The sequence below is a fragment of the Oncorhynchus nerka genome, linkage group LG12, assembly GCF_034236695.1.
Source record: "Oncorhynchus nerka isolate Pitt River linkage group LG12, Oner_Uvic_2.0, whole genome shotgun sequence".
NCBI lineage: Eukaryota > Metazoa > Chordata > Actinopteri > Salmoniformes > Salmonidae > Oncorhynchus > Oncorhynchus nerka.
In genome coordinates, this window is record NC_088407.1 from 6,010,951 (window position 1) to 6,028,898 (window position 17,948).

At 46.4% G+C, this 17,948-nt stretch overlaps 1 protein-coding gene across 1 annotated transcript in view; it reads left to right on the top strand.

The window, feature by feature from the left end:
• The first annotated feature begins 251 nt into the window (after positions 1-251).
• Positions 252-17,948, top strand: part of LOC115123457 (protein phosphatase Mn(2+)-dependent 1K) — a 21,411-nt gene continuing 3,714 nt past the window's right edge. The window contains 7 exon segments of the mRNA XM_029652804.2: positions 252-335; positions 2,171-2,300; positions 2,303-2,493; positions 5,249-5,421; positions 7,625-7,725; positions 12,144-12,309; positions 14,264-14,408. Of these exon segments, the coding sequence (XP_029508664.2) occupies positions 2,222-2,300; positions 2,303-2,493; positions 5,249-5,421; positions 7,625-7,725; positions 12,144-12,309; positions 14,264-14,408 (855 nt within the window). The 5' untranslated portion in view covers positions 252-335; positions 2,171-2,221.

Here is a 17,948-nt window from a genome sequence, read left to right on the forward strand (position 1 = left end):
AGAGATGAGAGAGAGACAGCGAGAGATGAGAGAGAGACAGAGAGAGATGAGAGAGAGACAGAGAGAGGGTGGTTGGGAGGGGGGGGGGGGTGAGCAAGGGTAGGGATGGGGGGGCAAGAGTGAGAGATATTATATGGCGCAAATAGACCTGGCACACGGCCAAAACCACACACACCCCTGTACCCCATTGGCCGCGTGTATTTGTGTTGTTTGAATGATGATTGGTGCGTCAGGGCACCGTTTAAAATGCATTGAGCCCCTCAAGACCAATTCAGAGCTGGGAACAATTTTCACCTGCACCGTCGGGAAGTCCCATTAAGCTACGAACTGCAAACGTGAGTTGAAATGTCCGTTTTTTTCCCCCGTTTCTAACTACTATTCCGATGATTTATTATGAGGTAGAATTAACTATCTAGTCTTCTATTGTACAGTTTCTGATGATAGTTGTGTTTTTCTTTGAGTAGTTGACCACATACAACTAAATACAACCCTGCATATATAAAACACAACAAATAACATTAGATGCCAGAGTATTCTCTAGTGGTCTTTAACAAAAATATGAAAATAGAATAACCCACGCATCCCTGGTTATTGTTATCATGGCATCTCTCGTGCTATTTGTACATGACACTTGTTTTACATTTTCACACATTGTTTTGTTACAGCCTCTGTCTAGACTTTACAGTTCAGGGAGTTTTAGTATTGTAATGAAGGCATGGAGCAGGTCTCAAACCCGACTTTCTAGAGTCGATAACCGCGTTAATAAACCCAGAATCGTTACACCCCTTTCAAAGAGCGCGTCGTCGCGCTAGGAACACGCTCACCGGACAAGCACACGCACTGTCGTGGATGCAAGGTCCGATCCCACTTCTGACACCAGTGTCATGAAACAGGCAGGGAAGCAGGTCTCGAACCCTCGACCTTCTAAAGCCCTAAGTCCAGCGCTCTCTCGGCTGTGCCGCAAAAGCATGCTCAAACGGCAGAGTCGATATCCGCGCGCATAAACCCAGGTTCGTCACAGTATTCTGTTCATAGACTTCAGATCATGGAAATCATGAACTTGTCATGCGTATGAACCTACATGTAAATGTGTCTACCGTGTCCACAGTGTGTCCGGAATCCCCTTTCCTGCGCTATATTCAAATGCCGGTATGCATTCTACAAACGGTGGAATAGGATAATTACACAACTGACGGCAGTAGCTAACTAGCCATCTAACCTCTGTAGCCAGCAAGCTAGCAAATAACACTAAAGGGATTTTTCCACTCCTCAAATTGTCCAGTGTTGGTGATCGTGTGCCCACTGGACTTTACAATAACAGCATTTACAGTTGACGGGGGCAGCTCCAGCAGGGCAGAAATGTGAGGAACTGACTTGTTGGAAAGGTGGCATCCTATGATGGTGCCACGTTGAAAGTCACTGAGCTCTTCAGGAAGGTCATTCTACTGCCAATGTTTGTCTATGGAGATTGCATGGCTGTGTGCTCGATTTTATACACCTGTCAGCAACGGGTGTGGCTGAAATAGGCAAATCCACTATTTCGAATGGGTGTCCACATACCGTAGTTATGATGTATATTTGGACTGTAAAAGTGGGCCCCGTGTTTCACTGCCATGCACATCTCTCTCTGGCTCACTTGCTCTCTCCCTCTACCCTCCCCTCGCTCCCTCTCTCTCCCTCTACCCTCCCCTCTCTCCCTCTCTACCCTCCCCTCGCTCCCTCTCTCTCCCTCTACCCTCCCCTCGCTCCCTCTCTCTCCCCTACCCTCCCCTCTCTCCCTCTCTACCCTCCCCTCGCTCCCTCTCCCTCTCCCTCTACCCTCCCTCTCTCTCCCTCTCTCCTCTACCCTCCCCTCTCTCCCCTCTCTCCTCCCTTCGCCCCTCTCTCTCTCCCTCTACCCTCCCCTCGCTCCCTCTCTCTCCCTCTACCCTCCCTCGCTCCCTCTCTCTCCCTCTACCCTCCCCTCGCTCCCTCTCTCTCCCTCTACTCTCCCCTCGCTCCCTCTCTCTCCCTCTTCCCTCCCCTCTCTCCCCTCTACCCTCCCCTCGCTCCCTCTCTCTCCCTCTACTCTCCCCTCGCTCCCTCTCCCTCAATCTCCCTCTACCCTCCCCTCTCTCTCCCTCTACCCCCCATCTCCCTCTGACTGTGATCTTCATCTTGTATTCTCCAGGGAGAGACCCTCCATCGAACCTCTACTCCAGATCTCAGTCCAACCGCGATCATGTCTTCGACTATGTTCATCAACCTGGTACGCTGCGGTCGTTCTCCGTTCGGATGCCACACTGCCTTTCTGACTGCACGGTCCCCCTTGTCCCCCCAGCGTCCCCCTTGTCCCCCCCAGCCTCCCCCAGTGCGGTCCAGGTCAGGAGGAAGTGTACTGCTCGGTTTGTCTCTGACGCTAGCGGTCGACCAACCACCTGGGACTCCTTTGGGACCTGGGACAATAGGATAGAGGAGCCCATTCTGCTGTCTCCTAGGAAACCCATCCCACAGGTATGTGTTATATACAATCGGGTCCATAAATAATTAATATTTTGACCACGTTATTATCATTCTGGCTCTGTACGCCACCACAATAGATTAGAAAGTGCAGACTTCCAGCTTTAATTTGATGTCATTTACATCCAAATCGGGAAGAAGGAAGGAATTACAGCACTTTTTATATGTGCCACCCCCATTTTAAGGGCTCAAAAGTAATTGAACAAACTAACATAATCATAAATTAAATTGTACATTTGAATACTTGGTTGCAAAACCTTTTCGGGTCAATGACTGCCTGAAGTCTGGAACCCATAGACATCACCAGAGGCTGGGTTTCTTCCCTGCTCTGCCAGACCGTTACTGAGTCTTCAGCTCAATTGGATTCAGGTCAGGTGATTGATTGACTTGGCCATTGCAAGGTGACCGGAAACATGACCGAATACAATCAGTGTAGCTATTCCCTATTCCCTCCACAAGGCAATCAAACAAGCTAAGCGTCAGTATAGAGACAAAGTGGAGTCGCAATTCAACGACTCAGACACGAGACACGAGAGGTGTGTGGAAGGGTCTACAGTCAATCACAAACTACAAAAGAAAAACCAGCCCTGTCGCCGACCAGGATGTCTTTCTCCCAGACAGACTAAACAACTTCTTTGCTCGCTTTGAGAACATTACAGTAACACTGACACGGCCCAAAACCTGCAGGCTCTCCTTCACTGTAGCCAACATGAGTAAAACATTTAAAAGTGTTAACCCTCGCAAGGCTGCAGGCCCAGACGGCATCCCTAGCCGCGTCCTCAGAGCATGAGCAGACCAGCTGGCTGGTGTGTTTATGGACATATTCAATCAATCCTTATCCCAGTCTGCTGTTCCCACATGCTTCAAGAGGGCCACCATTGTTCCTGTTCCCAAGAAAGCTAAGGTAACTGAGCTAAACGACTACCGCCCCGTAGCACTCACTTCCGTCATCATGAAGTGCTTTGAGAGACTAGTCAAGGACCATATCACCTCCACCCTACCTGGCACCCTAGACCCACTCCAATTTGCTTACCGCCCCAATAGGTCCACAGACGATGCAATCTCAACCACACTGCACACTGCCCTAACCCATCTGGACAAGAGGAATACCTATGTAAGAATGCTGTTCATCAACTACAGCTCAGCATTAAACACCATAGTACCCTCCAAACTCGTCATTAAGCTCGAGACCATGGGTCTCGACCTCGCCCTGTGCAACTGGGTCCTGGACTTCCTGACGGGCCGCCCCCAGGTGGTGAGGGTAGGTAACAACATCGCCATCCCACTGATCATCAACACTGGGGCCCCACAAGGGTGCGTTCTGAGCCCTCTCCTGTACTCCCTGTTCACCCATGACTGCACGCCTCCAACTCAATCATCAAGTTTGCAGACGACACTACAGTGGTAGTGTTACGGACCAAAGTGCATCGTGGTTCATGATTTATTAATAGAACTGACCAACAACAAATAATAACTGATAGCAACAAAGAGAACGAACGAAACCAAAACAGTTCTGTAAGGTGCAGACACAAATCACAGGTGGGAAAAGGGCTCCTAAGTTCAACAGCTGCCTCTGATCACCGGGTGCAAACTACCTGCCCTCCAGGACACCTACACCACCCGATGTCACAGGAAGGCCATAAAGATCATCAAGGACAACAACCACCTGAGCCACTGCCTGTTCACCCCGCTATCATCCAGAAGGCGAGGTCAGTACAGGTGCATCAAAGCTGGGTCCAAGAGACTGAAAAACAGCTTCTATCTCAAGTCCATCAGACTGTTAAACAGCCATCACGAACATTGAGTGGCTGCTGCCAACATACTGACTCAACTCCAGCCACTTTAATAATGGAAAATGTATCAACTTATCATTAGCCACTTTAAACAATGCCACTTTATATAATGTTTACATACCCTACATTACTAATCTCATACGTAAATGCTGTACTCTATACCATCTACTGCATCTTGCCTATGCTTTTCTGTACCATCACTCATTCATATATCTTTATGTACATATTCTTTATCCCTTTACACTTGTGTGTATAAGGTAGTTGTGGAATTGTTAGGTTAGATTACTAGTTGGTTATTACTGCATGGTCAGAACTAGAAGCACAAGCTAATCGCTACACTCGCATTAACATCTGCTAACCATGTGTATGTGACAAATAAACTTGATTTGATTTTTTAAATAGATAATTAACAAAAGTGAAAAGAAACAATACAAATAAACAGTAAACATTACTCACAAAAGTTTCCAAAGAATAAGGACCTTTAAAATGTCATATGTCCTCTCTCTCTCCCCCACACTCTCCTCTCCCTCTCTGTCGCTCTGTCTCTCTCTCTCTATGTCTCTCTCTCTTTCCTCTCTAACCCTGTCTCTCTCTCTCTATGTCTCTCTCTCTTTCCTCTCTAACCCTGTCTCTCTCTCTCTATGTCTCTCTCTCTTTCCTCTCTACCCTGTCTCTCTCTCTCTATGTCTCTCTCTCTTTCCTCTCTAACCCTGTCTCTCTCTCTTTCTCTCTCTAACCCTGTCTCTCTCTCTTTCCTCTCTAACCCTGTCTCTCTCTCTATGTCTCTCTCTCTTTCCTCTCTAACCCTGTCTCTCTCTCTCTATGTCTCTCTCTCTTTCCTCTCTAACCCTGTCTCTCTCTCTCTATGTCTCTCTCTCTTTCCTCTCTAACCCTGTCTCTCTCTCTCTATGTCTCTCTCTCTTTCCTCTCTAACCCTGTCTCTCCGCTCCCTTCAGGTGAGTTTGTCCCATGTGGGCACTGCGTCTCTGCTGGGTCTTCGGAGGGAGAATGAAGACCGGTTACAGGTGGTTCGACTCAGTGACAGCATCCTGTACTTGGCTGTGTTCGATGGACACGGAGGACCACACGCCTCAGAATACTGTCACACCTACATGGAGAAATACATTAGGTACTCGCTGAGTTACTTCTTCCTCCCTGTCTCTCTCTCTCTCGCTCTCTCTCTCTCTCTCTCTCTCACTCTCAATTCAATTTAAGGGGCTTTATTGCTATGGGAAACATATGTTAACATTACCAAAGCAAGTGAAGTAAATAATAAACAAATGTGAAATAAACAATAAAAATGAAGAGTAAACATTACACTCACAAAAGTTCCAAAAGAATAAAGACATTTCAAATGTCATATTATCTCTATATACAGTGTTGTAATGATGTACAAATACTTAAAGTACAAAAGGGAAAATAAATAAACATAAATATGGGTTGTATTTACAATGGTGTTTGTTCTTCACTGGTGGCCCTTTTCTTGTGGCAACAGGTCACAAATCTTGCTGCTGTGATGGAACACTGTGGTATTTCACCCAGTAGATATGGGAGTTTATCAAAATTGGGTTTGTTTTCTAATTCTGTAGGTGATGGCTTTGTTATGGAACGTTTGGGAATCGCTTCCTTTTAGGTGGTTGTAGAATTTAACGTCTCTTTTCTGGATTTTGATAATTAGCGGGTATCGGCCTAATTCTGCTCTGCATGCAGTATTTGGTGTTCTACGTTGTACACGGAGGATATTTTTGCAGAATTCTGCATGCAGAGTCTCAATTTGGTGTTTGTCCCATTTTGTGAAGTCTTGGTTGGTGAGCGGACCCCAGACCTCACAACCATAAAGGGCAATGGGCTCTATGACTGATTCAAGTATTTTAGCCAGATCCTAATTGGTATGTTGAATTTTATGTTCATTTTGATGGCATAGAATGCCCTTCTTGCCTTGTCTCTCAGATCGTTCACAGCTTTGTGGAAGTTACCTGTGGCGCTGATGTTTAGGCCGAGGTGTGTATAGTTTTTGTGTGCTCTAGGGCAACGGTGTCTAGATGGAATTTGTATTTGTGGTCCTGGCGACTGGACCTTTTTTGGAACACCATTATTTTGGTCTTACTGAGATTTACTGTCAGGGCCCAGGTCTGTCAGGGCCCAGGTCTGTCAGGGCCCAGGTCTGTCAGGGCCCAGGTCTGTCAGGGCTCAGGTCTGTCAGGGCCCAGGTCTGTCAGGGCTCAGGTCTGTCAGGGCTCAGGTCTGTCAGGGCCCAGGTCTGTCAGGGCCCAGGTCTGACAGAATCTGTGCATAAGATCTAGGTGCTGCTGTAGGCCCTCCTTGGTTGGGGGACAGAAACACCAGATCATCAGCAAACAGTAAACATTTGACTGGAGGGGGGGGGGATAGCCTCCGAACTATTTACAGTTATACACACATTAACATTAGTACAGACAATAGGAACACACACACAGCACGCAGGCACACACACCTATCGCTCACTATAATATCAGACATTTGCCTTTTCACAAAGCATAGTAGTGAAAAATACAGTGTCTCATTCCAACCAGGACTGTCTTCATAATTGACTATCGTAGACTACTGCAGGCTATAACTGGGCCTCTATTAGACTACTGCAGGCTATAACTGGGCCTCTATTAGACTACTGCAGGCTATAACTGGGCCTCTATTAGACTACTGCAGGCTATAACTGGGCCTCTAATTAGACTACTGCAGGCTATAACTGGGCCTCTATTAGACTACTGCAGGCTATAACTGGGCCTCTATTAGACTACTGCAGGCTATAACTGGGCCTCTATTAGACTACTGCAGGCTATAACTGGGCCTCTATAAGACTACTGCAGGCTATAACTGGGCCTCTATTAGACTACTGCAGGCTATAACTGGGCCTCTATTAGACTACTGCAGGCTATAACTGGGCCTCTATTAGACTACTGCAGGCTATAACTGGGCCTCTATTAGACTACTGCAGGCTATAACTGGGCCTCTATTAGACTACTGCAGGCTATAACTGGGCCTCTATTAGACTACTGAAAAAGAAAATGGCAATAGGTTCTATAACTGATACTCTCTTCTTCCCTTCTTTCTATCCCCTCCCTCCCTCCCTCTTTTGATCTTTCTTTCTACTCTGTCTCTCTCTTTCTCTCTCTCTTTCTCTCTAATTCTCTGTCTTTCTCTCTAATTCTCTGTCTCTCTCTCTTTCTCTCTCTCTTTCTCTCTACTCTGTCTCTCTCTCTCTCTCTCTCTCTCTCTCCTACCCCCTCTCTCCCCCTCTTCCCCCTCCCCCCCCCCTCTCATCATTGACATGTATGTCGGTGTTGTGTCTGTAGAGAGGCCCTACAGCAGGAGGATGACCTGGAGAAGGCTCTGACCCAAGCCTTTCTGGAGGTGGACAAAGCCCTATACAGACACCTCTCTTACTTTGGCAACGGTAAGAGACACTCACACACTCACACTCTCTTACACACACTCTCTTACACACACTCTCTTACACACACACACACAACGCCTCCACTGGCAACGGTAAGAGACACACACACACACACACATACTCTCATACTCTCTTACACACACACACAACGCCTCCACTGGCAACGTTAAGAGACACTCACACACTCACACACTCACACTCTCTTACACACACACACACAACGCCTCCACTGGCAACGGTAAGAGACACACACACACACTCTCATACTCTCACACACTCACACACACACACACAACGCCTCCACTGGCAACGTTAAGAGACACTCACACACTCACACTCTCTTACACACACTCTCTTACACACACACACACACAACGCCTCCACTGGCAACGTTAAGAGACACTCACACACTCACACATACCCTCATACTCTCTTACACACACACACACACACACACACAACGCCTCCACTGGCAACGTTAAGAGACACACACACACACACATACTCTCATACTCTCTTACACACACACACACACACACACAACGCCTCCACTGGCAACGGTAAGAGACACTCACACACTCACACATACTCTCATACTCTCTTACACACACTCTCTTACACACACTCTCTTACACACACACACACAACGCCTCCACTGGCAACGTTAAGAGACACTCACACACACACACTCTCTTACACACACTCTCTTACACACACACACACTCACACACTCACACTCTCTTACACACACTCACACTCTCATACTCTCTTACACACACACACACTCACACATACTCTCATACTCTCTTACACACACACACACTCACACATACTCTCACACTCTCTTACACACACTCTCTTACACACACACACACACAGCGCCTCCACTGGTGAAGTTTGACAATCAATCAAATTTCAATAAAGCCCTTTTTTTACATCAGCCAATGTCACAAAAATGCTGATATCAGTAAACGCTCCTCCCTGAAACACTTCAGCGAGCCTTTCTAATCGACCTGGCCCGGGTATCCTGGAAGGATATGGATCTCATCCCCTCAGTGGAGGATGCCTGGTTATGGTTTTTAAATGCCTTCCTCACCATCTTAAATAAGCATGCCCCATTCAAAAAATGTAGAACCAGGAACAGATATAGCCCTTGGTTCTCCCCAGACCTGACTGCCCTTAACCAACACAAAAACATCCTATGGCGTTCTGCATTAGCATCAAACAGCCCCCGTGATATGCAGCTGTTCAGGGAAGCTAGAAACCATTATACACAGGCAGTTAGAAAAGCCAAGGCTAGCTTTTTCAAGCAGAAATTTGCTTCCTGCAACACAAACTAAAAAAAGTTCTGGGACACTGTAAAGTCCATGGAGAATAAGAACACCTCCTCCCAGCTGCCCACTGCACTGAAGATAGGAAACACTGTCACCACCGATAAATCCACCATAATTGAGAATTTCAATAATATTTTTTCTACGGCTGGCCATGCTTTCCACCTGGCTACTCCTACCCGGTCAACAGCACTGCAACCCCCACAGCAACTCGCCCAAGCCTTCCCCATTTGTCCTTCTCCCAAATCCAGTCAGCTGATGTTCTGAAAGAGCTGCAAAATCCGGACCCCTACAAATAAGCCAGGCTAGACAATCTGGACCCTTTCTTTCTCAAATTATCTGCCGAAATTGTTGCCACCCCTATCACTAGACTGTTCAACTTCTCTTTCGTGTCATCTGAGATTCCCAAAGATTGGATAGCAGCTCCGGTCATCCCCCTCTTCAAAGGGGGGGACACTCTTGACCCAAACTGCTACAGACCTATATCTATCCTACCCTGCCTTTCTAAGGTCTTCGAAAGCCAAGTCAACAAAATGATTACCGACCATTTCGAATCCCACCATACCTACCTCCGCTATGCAATCTGGTTTCAGAGCTGGTCATGGGTGCACCTCAGCCACGCTCAAGGTCCTAAACGACATCATAACCACCATCGATAAGAGACATTACTGTGCCGCCGTATTTAATGACCTGGCCAAGGCTTTCGACTCTGTCATTCACCACATCCTCATTGGCAGACTCGACAGCTTTGGTTACTCAAATGATTGCCTCGCCTGGTTCACCAACTACTTCTCTGATAGAGTTCAGTGTGTCAAATCGGAGGGCCTGTTGTCCGGTCCTCTGGCAGTCTCTATGGGGGTGCCACAGGGTTCAATTCTTGGATCAACTCTCTTCTCTGTATACATCAATAATGTCGCTCTTGCTGCTGGTGAGTCTCTGATCCACCTCTACGCAGACGACACCATTCTGTATACTTCCGGCCCTTCTTTGGACACTGTGTTAACAACCCTCCAGGCAAGCTTCAATGCCATACAACTCCCCTTCCGTGGCCTCCAATTGCTCTTAAATACAAGTAAAACTAAATGCATGCTCTTCAACCGATTGCTGCCTGCACCTGCCCGCCCGTCCAGCATCACTACTCTGGACGGCTCTGACTTAGAATATGTGGGCAACTACAAATGCCTAGGTGTCTGGTGTCTGGTTAGACTGTAAACTTTCCTTCCAGACTCACATCAAACATCTCCAATCCAAAGTTAAATCTAGAATTGGCTTCCTATTTCGCAACAAAGCATCCTTCACTCATGCTGCCAAACATACCCTTGTAAAACTGACCATCCTACCAATCCTCGACTTTGGCAAATGTCATTTACAAAATAGCCTCCAATACCCTACTCAATAAATTGGATGCAGTCTATCACAGTGCAATCCGTTTTGTCACCAAAGCCCCATATACTACCCACCATTGCGACCTGTACACTCTCGTTGGCTGGCCCTCGCTTCATAGTCGTCGCCAAACCCACTGGCTCCATGTCATCCACAAGACCCTGCTAGGTAAAGTCCCCCCTTATCTCAGCTCGCTGGTCACCATAGCAGCACCCGCCTATAGTAATATAGTATAGTATATTATAGAGCAGTATAGTATATAGTATAGTACATTATAGAGCAGTATAGTATATATTATAGTATATTATAGAGCAGTATAGTATATATTATAGTATATTATAGAGCAGTATAGTATATAGTATAATACAGAGCATAATAGGTTGTACAATATATAGTCTAGTATAGAGTATAGTATAGAGCAGTATAGTTAGTATTGTATATAGTATAGTATATAGTATACTATAGTATATTGTATAGATCAGTATAGTATATAGTATAGTTTAGACCAGTATAGTTAGTATTGTATATAGTAAAGTATATAGTATACTATTGTATAGTATAGAGTAGTGTAGTTAGTATTGTATATAGTATACTATAGTATATCGTATAGTATAGTACAGAGCAGTATAGTTTGGTATAGTACAGTATATAGTATAGTTAGTATAGCAGATGTATAGTTAGAATAGTTGGTATAGTATATAGCATAGTATAGGTAGTATAGTATATAGTATAGTTGTATATTATATAGTATAGAGAAGTATACTTAATGTAGTGTAGTATATAGTATAGAGCAGTATAGTTAGTATAGTATATATCAGTATAGTTAATATAGTATATAGTATGGTATAGATCAGTATATTTAGTATAGTATATAGTAAAGTATACTATAGAGCCGTATAGTATAGAGCAGTATAGTTGGTATAGTATATAGTATATAGCAGTATAGTTAGTATAGTATATGATATAGTATAGTGCACTATAGTTAGTATAGTATATAGTATCATATATAGTACATTATATAGTATAGGGCAGTATAGGTAGTATATATAGTATATAGTATATACTATATAGTGTACAGTATAGATCGGTAAAGTTAGTATAGTATATAGTATAGTTAGTACTGTATATAGTATAGTATATAGTGGCGTTAGTATAGTATATGGTATAAATCAGTAAAGTTAGTATAGTATATAGTATAGTTAGTACTGTATATAGTATAGTATTGAGCATATTACAGGCCAGTACCATGTGTGACTGCTTGCAGTCATGTAATCAATTGGACACTAGGCTACTCCACCTGCCTCTGTCTAACACCTCTCTCTCTCTCGCTCTTTCTGTCTATCTCTGTCTCTCCCTCCATCTCCCTCTCTCTCTCTGTTCTCTCTCTCTGTCTATCTCTGTCTCTGTCTATCTCTGTCTCTCTCTCTGTCTATCTCTGTCTCTCTCTCTGTCTCTCTCCCCATCTCTCTGTCTCTCTCTCTCTGTCCTCTCTCTCTCTCTCTGTCCTCTCTCTCTCTCTCTCTCTCTCTCTCTCTTTCTCTCTCTGTCTATCTCTGTCTCTCTCTCTCTCTCTGTCCTCTCTCTCTCTGTTCTCTCTCTATCTCTGTCTCTCCCTCCCACCATCTCTGTGCGTCTCTCTCTCTCTCTCTGTTCTCTCTGTTCTCTCTGTTCTCTCTCTCTCTCTCTCTCTCTCTCTGCCCCCAGCTTCCTTCCTGACTGCGGGGACCACGGCGACTGTTGCCGTTTTACGAGACGGTGTGGAGTTGGTGGTTGCTAGCGTGGGGGACAGCAGAGCATTGCTATGCAGGAAGGGGCGGGCCAAGAAACTCACAATTGACCACACCCCTGACCGGAAGGATGAGAGGCAGAGGTTTAAACCTGAACCTATACATCTATTGTAGAAGTTAAGAGAGAGAGAGAGACAGAGAGAGAGACAGAGAGACAGAGAGAGAGACAGAGAGAGAGACAGAGAGAGAGAGAGAGAGAGAGAGAACAGAGAGAGGGGGGTACAGTGACGTGTGTGTGTGTGGCGGGGGGGGAAAGTATTCAGACCCCTTCCCCTTTTTTTCCCCCTTTTCCTCCCCAATTGTTTATTAGCTACTATCTTGTCTCATCGCTACAACTCCCGTACGGGCTCGGGAGAGACGAAGGTTGAAAGTCATGCGTCCTCCGATACACAACCCAACCAAGTGGTTAAGGGCGCTGTTCTGCAGCGCCAGCTATGCCACCAGAGGCTCTGTCGTAACCGGCCACGACCGGGATGTCCGTAGGGCGACGGCCAATTGGCCTAGCGTCGTCCGGCGACTGCTGTGGCGGGACAGGCGCAGTGCGCGCTAACCAAAGGTTAGCCAGGTGCACGGTGTTTCCTCCGACACATTGGTGCGGCTGGCTTCTGGGTTGGTTAAGAGGAAGCAGTAACACATACGTTTTTCCAGCAGCAGACTGTGATCGATAATGTCAAAAGCCACACTGAAGTCTAACAAAACAGCCCCCACCATCTTTTTATCATCAAGTTCTCTCAGCCAATCATCAGTCATGTATGTAAGTGCTGTGCTTGTTAATGTCCTTCCCTATAAGTGTGTTGAAAGTCTGTTGTCAATTTGTTTACTGTATAATAGCATTGTATCTGGTCAAACACAATTTTCCAAAACTTTACTAAGGGTTGGTAACTTTCTTAATTAAATGTTTTTATTTAACCTTTATTTAACTAGGCAATTCAGTTAAGAACAAATTCTTATCTACAATGACGGCCTACCCAGGCCAAACCCGGACGACGCTGAGCCAATTGTGTCACGGCTGGATGTGATACAATTCAAACCAGGAACTGCAGTGAACTGTAGTGACACCTCTTGCACTGAGATGCAGTGCGTTAGACCAATCCGCCACCTGGGAGCCCGAAAGAACAACAGGCTGATTGGTCAGCTCTTTGAGCCAGTAAAGGGGGCTTTACTATTCTTGGGTAGCGGAATAAATGTAGCTTCCCTCCAGGCCTGAGGACAAATACTTTCCTTTAGGCTTAGGGGTGCTGGACCAAGTACACACTTGGGGGAGGGGATTTGGGGACGGTATGTGTGTGCCAAGTATTTACTTAAAATGGGGTGTTGGGGGGTGATGAATGTTATGTATGCTTGGTCTCTCTCCAACAACCAAACACAGCAGTGGTTTCATAATGGGAAATGGTCTAGGTCTGGCTAATGCAAACTTTCTAACCCCAGGGGGGTGGGAAGACTAAGTCAGGGTCAATGGAGGGTAGAGAGAGGGGGGTAGAGAGATGGGGGGGGTAGAGAGAGAGAGAGGGGGGGTAGAGAGAGAGGGGTCAATATAGAGTAACATTCAAAGATGTTTAGAAAGACTATGATGTGACTAGAGCTGGACCAAGTACATATTAAGGTTCATGCCAGGGTTGTTCTCTCACCTAGGATCAAACGTAACGGTTCTGTAACATCAATGTTCAACTCAGTTCTCTTTTCCTCGCTCTCTACCCCTCCAACCCCCTCTTGCCTCCCCTCTCTCTCACCCCCTCTTTCTCTCCCTCTCTCTCTCTTTCTCTCTCTTTCTCTCCCCTCCCCCTCTCTCTCACCCCTCTTTCTCTCCCCCTCTTTCTCTCTCCTGCTCTCTTTCTCCCCCCTCTTTCTCACCCCCTCTTCCTCTCTTTTTCCCCCCCTCTTCCTCCCTCTCTCTCCCTCTCCCTCTTCCTCTTTCTCTCTCTTCCTCTCTCTCTCTCTCTCTCTCTCTCTCTCTCTCTCTCTCTCTCTCTCTCTCTTCCTCTCTCTCTCCCCCTCTCTCTCTCTCTCTCTCTCTCTTCCTCTCTCTCTTCCCTGCAGGATAAAGCTGAGTGGAGGGTTTGTAACGTGGAATAGTCTTGGTCAGGCTAACGTTAATGGGAGGTTAGCGATGACACGCAGCATTGGAGACTTTCACCTCAAGAACACTGGAGTCATTGCCCTGCCAGAGACACAACGGATCAACGTGAGTTATTATTAACAGGTTATCAAAACTAATAAACATCATATTACAAACTCAACATCATCAACTCAGATTCAAGCTCTGAAAACTAGACTATAATGGTGACAATGATGATGGGGGTGGTGATGGTGGTGATGATGGTGGTGGTGATGGTGGTGGTGATGGTGGTGATGATGGTGGTGGTGATGGTGGTGGTGATGGTGGTGATGATGGTGGTGATAATGGTGGTGGTGGTGATGGTGGTGATGATGGTGGTGATGATGATGGTGATAATGGTGGTGGTGGTGATGATGGTGGTGATGATGGGGGTGGTGATGGTGGTGGTGATGGTGGTGATGATGATGGTGATAATGGTGGTGGTGGTGATGATGGTGGTGATGATGGGGGTGGTGATGGTGGTGATGATGGTGGTGATGATGGTGGTGGTGATGGTGGTGATGATGGTGGTGGTGATGATGGTGGTGATGGTGGTGATGATGATGGTGATGATGGTGGTGGTGATGGTGGTGGTGATGGTGGTGATGATGGTGGTGGTGATGGTGGTGGTGATGGTGGTGATGATGGTGGTGGTGATGGTGGTGATGATGGTGGTGATGATGATGGTGATAATGGTGGTGGTGGTGATGATGGTGGTGATGATGGGGGTGGTGATGGTGGTGATGATGATGGTGATAATGGTGGTGGTGATGATGGTGGTGATGGTGGTGATGATGGTGGTGATAATGGTGGTGGTGGTGATGGTGGTGATAATGGTGGTGGTGATGGTGATAATGGTGGTGATGGTGGTGATGATGATGGTGATAATGGTGGTGGTGGTGATGGTGATGGTGGTGGTGATGGTGATGATGATGGTGATAATGGTGGTGGTGATGGTGGTGATGATGGTGGTGATAATGGTGGTGGTGATGATGGTGGTGATAATGGTGGTGGTGATGGTGATAATGGTGGTGGTGGTGGTGATGGTGGTGATGATGATGGTGATAATGGTGGTGGTGGTGATGGTGATGGTGGTGGTGATGGTGATGATGATGGTGATAATGGTGGTGGTGATGGTGGTGGTGATGGTGATGATGATGGTGATAATGGTGGTGGTGATGGTGGTGATGATGGTGGTGATAATGGTGGTGGTGATGGTGGTGATGATGATGGTGATAATGGTGGTGGTGATGATGGTGGTGATAATGGTGGTGATGATGATGGTGATAATGGTGGTGGTGGTGATGATGGTGGTGATAATGGTGGTGGTGATGGTGATAATGGTGGTGGTGATGGTGGTGGTGATGGTGGTGATGATGATGGTGATAATGGTGGTGGTGGTGATGGTGGTGGTGATGGTGATGATGATGGTGATAATGGTGGTGGTGATGGTGGTGATGATGGTGGTGATAATGGTGGTGGTGATGGTGGTGGTGATGATGATGATGGTGATAATGGTGGTGGTGGTGGTGATGATGATGGTGATGATGTAATGGTGATGGTGGTGTTTAAAAACCTGGCCAAGATAAAGCGTAGCAGTGTGAACAGACAACAACACAGAGTTACACATGGAGTAAACAATAAACAATAAACAAGTCAATAACAAAGTAGAACAAAAATAACCTATATACATTGTGTGCAAAAGGCATGAGGAGGTAGGCAATAAATAGGCCATAGGAGTGAATAATTACAATTTAGCAGATTAACACTGGAGTGATAAATGATCAGATGGTCATCTACAGGTAGAGATATTGGTGTGCAAAAGAGCAGAAGAGTAAATAAATATAAACAGTTTGGGGATGAGGTAAATTGGGTGGGCTATTTACCGATGGACTATGTACAGCTGCAGCGATCGGTTAGCTGCTCGGATAGCAGATGTTTAAAGTTGGTGAGGGAGATAAAAGTCTCCAACTTCAGAGATTTTTGCAATTCGTTCCAGGCGCAGGCAGCAGAGAACTGGAAGGAAAGGCGGCCAAATGAGGTTTTGGCTTTAGGGATGATCAGTGAGATACACCTGCTGGAGCGCGTGCTACAGGTGGGTGTTGCCATCGTGACCAGTGAATTGAGATAAGGCGGAGCTTTACCTAGCATAGACTTGTAGATGACCTGGAGCCAGTGGGTCTGGCGACGAACATGAAGCGAGGGCCAGGCGAGTAGAGCATACAGGTCGCAGTGGTGGGTGGTATAAGGTGCTTTAGTAACAAAACGGATGGCACTGTGATAAACTGCATTGAGTTTGCTGAGTAGAGTATTGGAAGCTATTTTGTAGATGACATCGCAGAAGTCGAGGATCGTTAGGATAGTCAGTTTTACTAGGGTAAGTTTGGCGGCGTGAGTGAAGGAGGCTTTGTTGCGAAATAGAAAGCAGACTTTAGATTTGATTTTGGATTGGAGATGTTTGATATGAGTCTGGAAGGAGAGTTTGCAGTCTAGCCAGACACCTAGGTACTTATAGATGTCCACATATTCTAGGTCGGAACCATCCAGGGTGGTGATGCTACTCGGGCATGCGGGTGCAGGCAGCGAACGGTTGAAAAGCATGCATTTGGTTTTACTAGCGTTTTAAGAGCATTTGGAGGCCACAGAAGGAGTGTTGTATGGCATTGAAGCTCGTTTGGAGGTTAGAAAGCACAGTGTCCAAGGAAGGGCCAGAAGTATACAGAATGGTGTCGTCTGCGTGGAGGTGGATCAGGGAATCGCCTGCAGCAAGAGCAACATCATTGATATATACAGAGAAAAGAGTCGGCCCGAGAATTGAACCCTGTGGTACCCCCATAGAGACTGCCAGAGGTCCGGACAACATGCCCTCCGATTTGACACACTGTACTCTGTCTGCAAAGTAGTTGGTGAACCAGGCAAGGCAGTCATTAGAAAAACCGAGGCTACTGAGTCTGTCGATAAGAATATGGTGATTGACAGAGTCGAAAGCCTTGGCCAGGTCAATGAAGACTGCTGCACAGTGCTGTCTTTTATCGATGGCGGTTATGATATCGTTTAGTACCTTGAGCATGGCTGAGGTGCACCCGTGACTGGCTCGGAAACCGGATTGCACAGCGGAGAAGGTACGGTGGGATTCGAGATGGTCAGTGATCTGTTTGTTGACTTGGCTTTCGAAGACCTTAGATAGGCAGGGCAAGATGGATATAGGTCTGTAACAGTTTGGGTCCAGGGTGTCTCCCCCTTTGAAGAGGGGTCTGACCGCAGCAGCTTTCCAATCCTTGGGGATCTCAGATGATACGAAGGAGAGGTTGAACAGGCTGGTAATAGGGGTTGAACAGGCTGGTAATAGGGGTTGAACAGGCTGGTAATAGGGGTTGAACAGGCTGGTAATAGGGGTTGAACAGGCTGGTAATAGGGGTTGAACAGGCTGGTAATAGAGGTTGAACAGGCTGGTAATAGGGGTTGAACAGGCTGGTAATAGGGGTTGAACAGGCTGGTAATAGGGGTTGAACAGGCTGGTAATTGGGGTTGAACAGGCTGGTAATAGGGGTTGAACAGGCTGGTAATAGGGGTTGAACAGGCTGGTAATAGGGGTTGAACAGGCTGGTAATAGGGGTTGAACAGGCT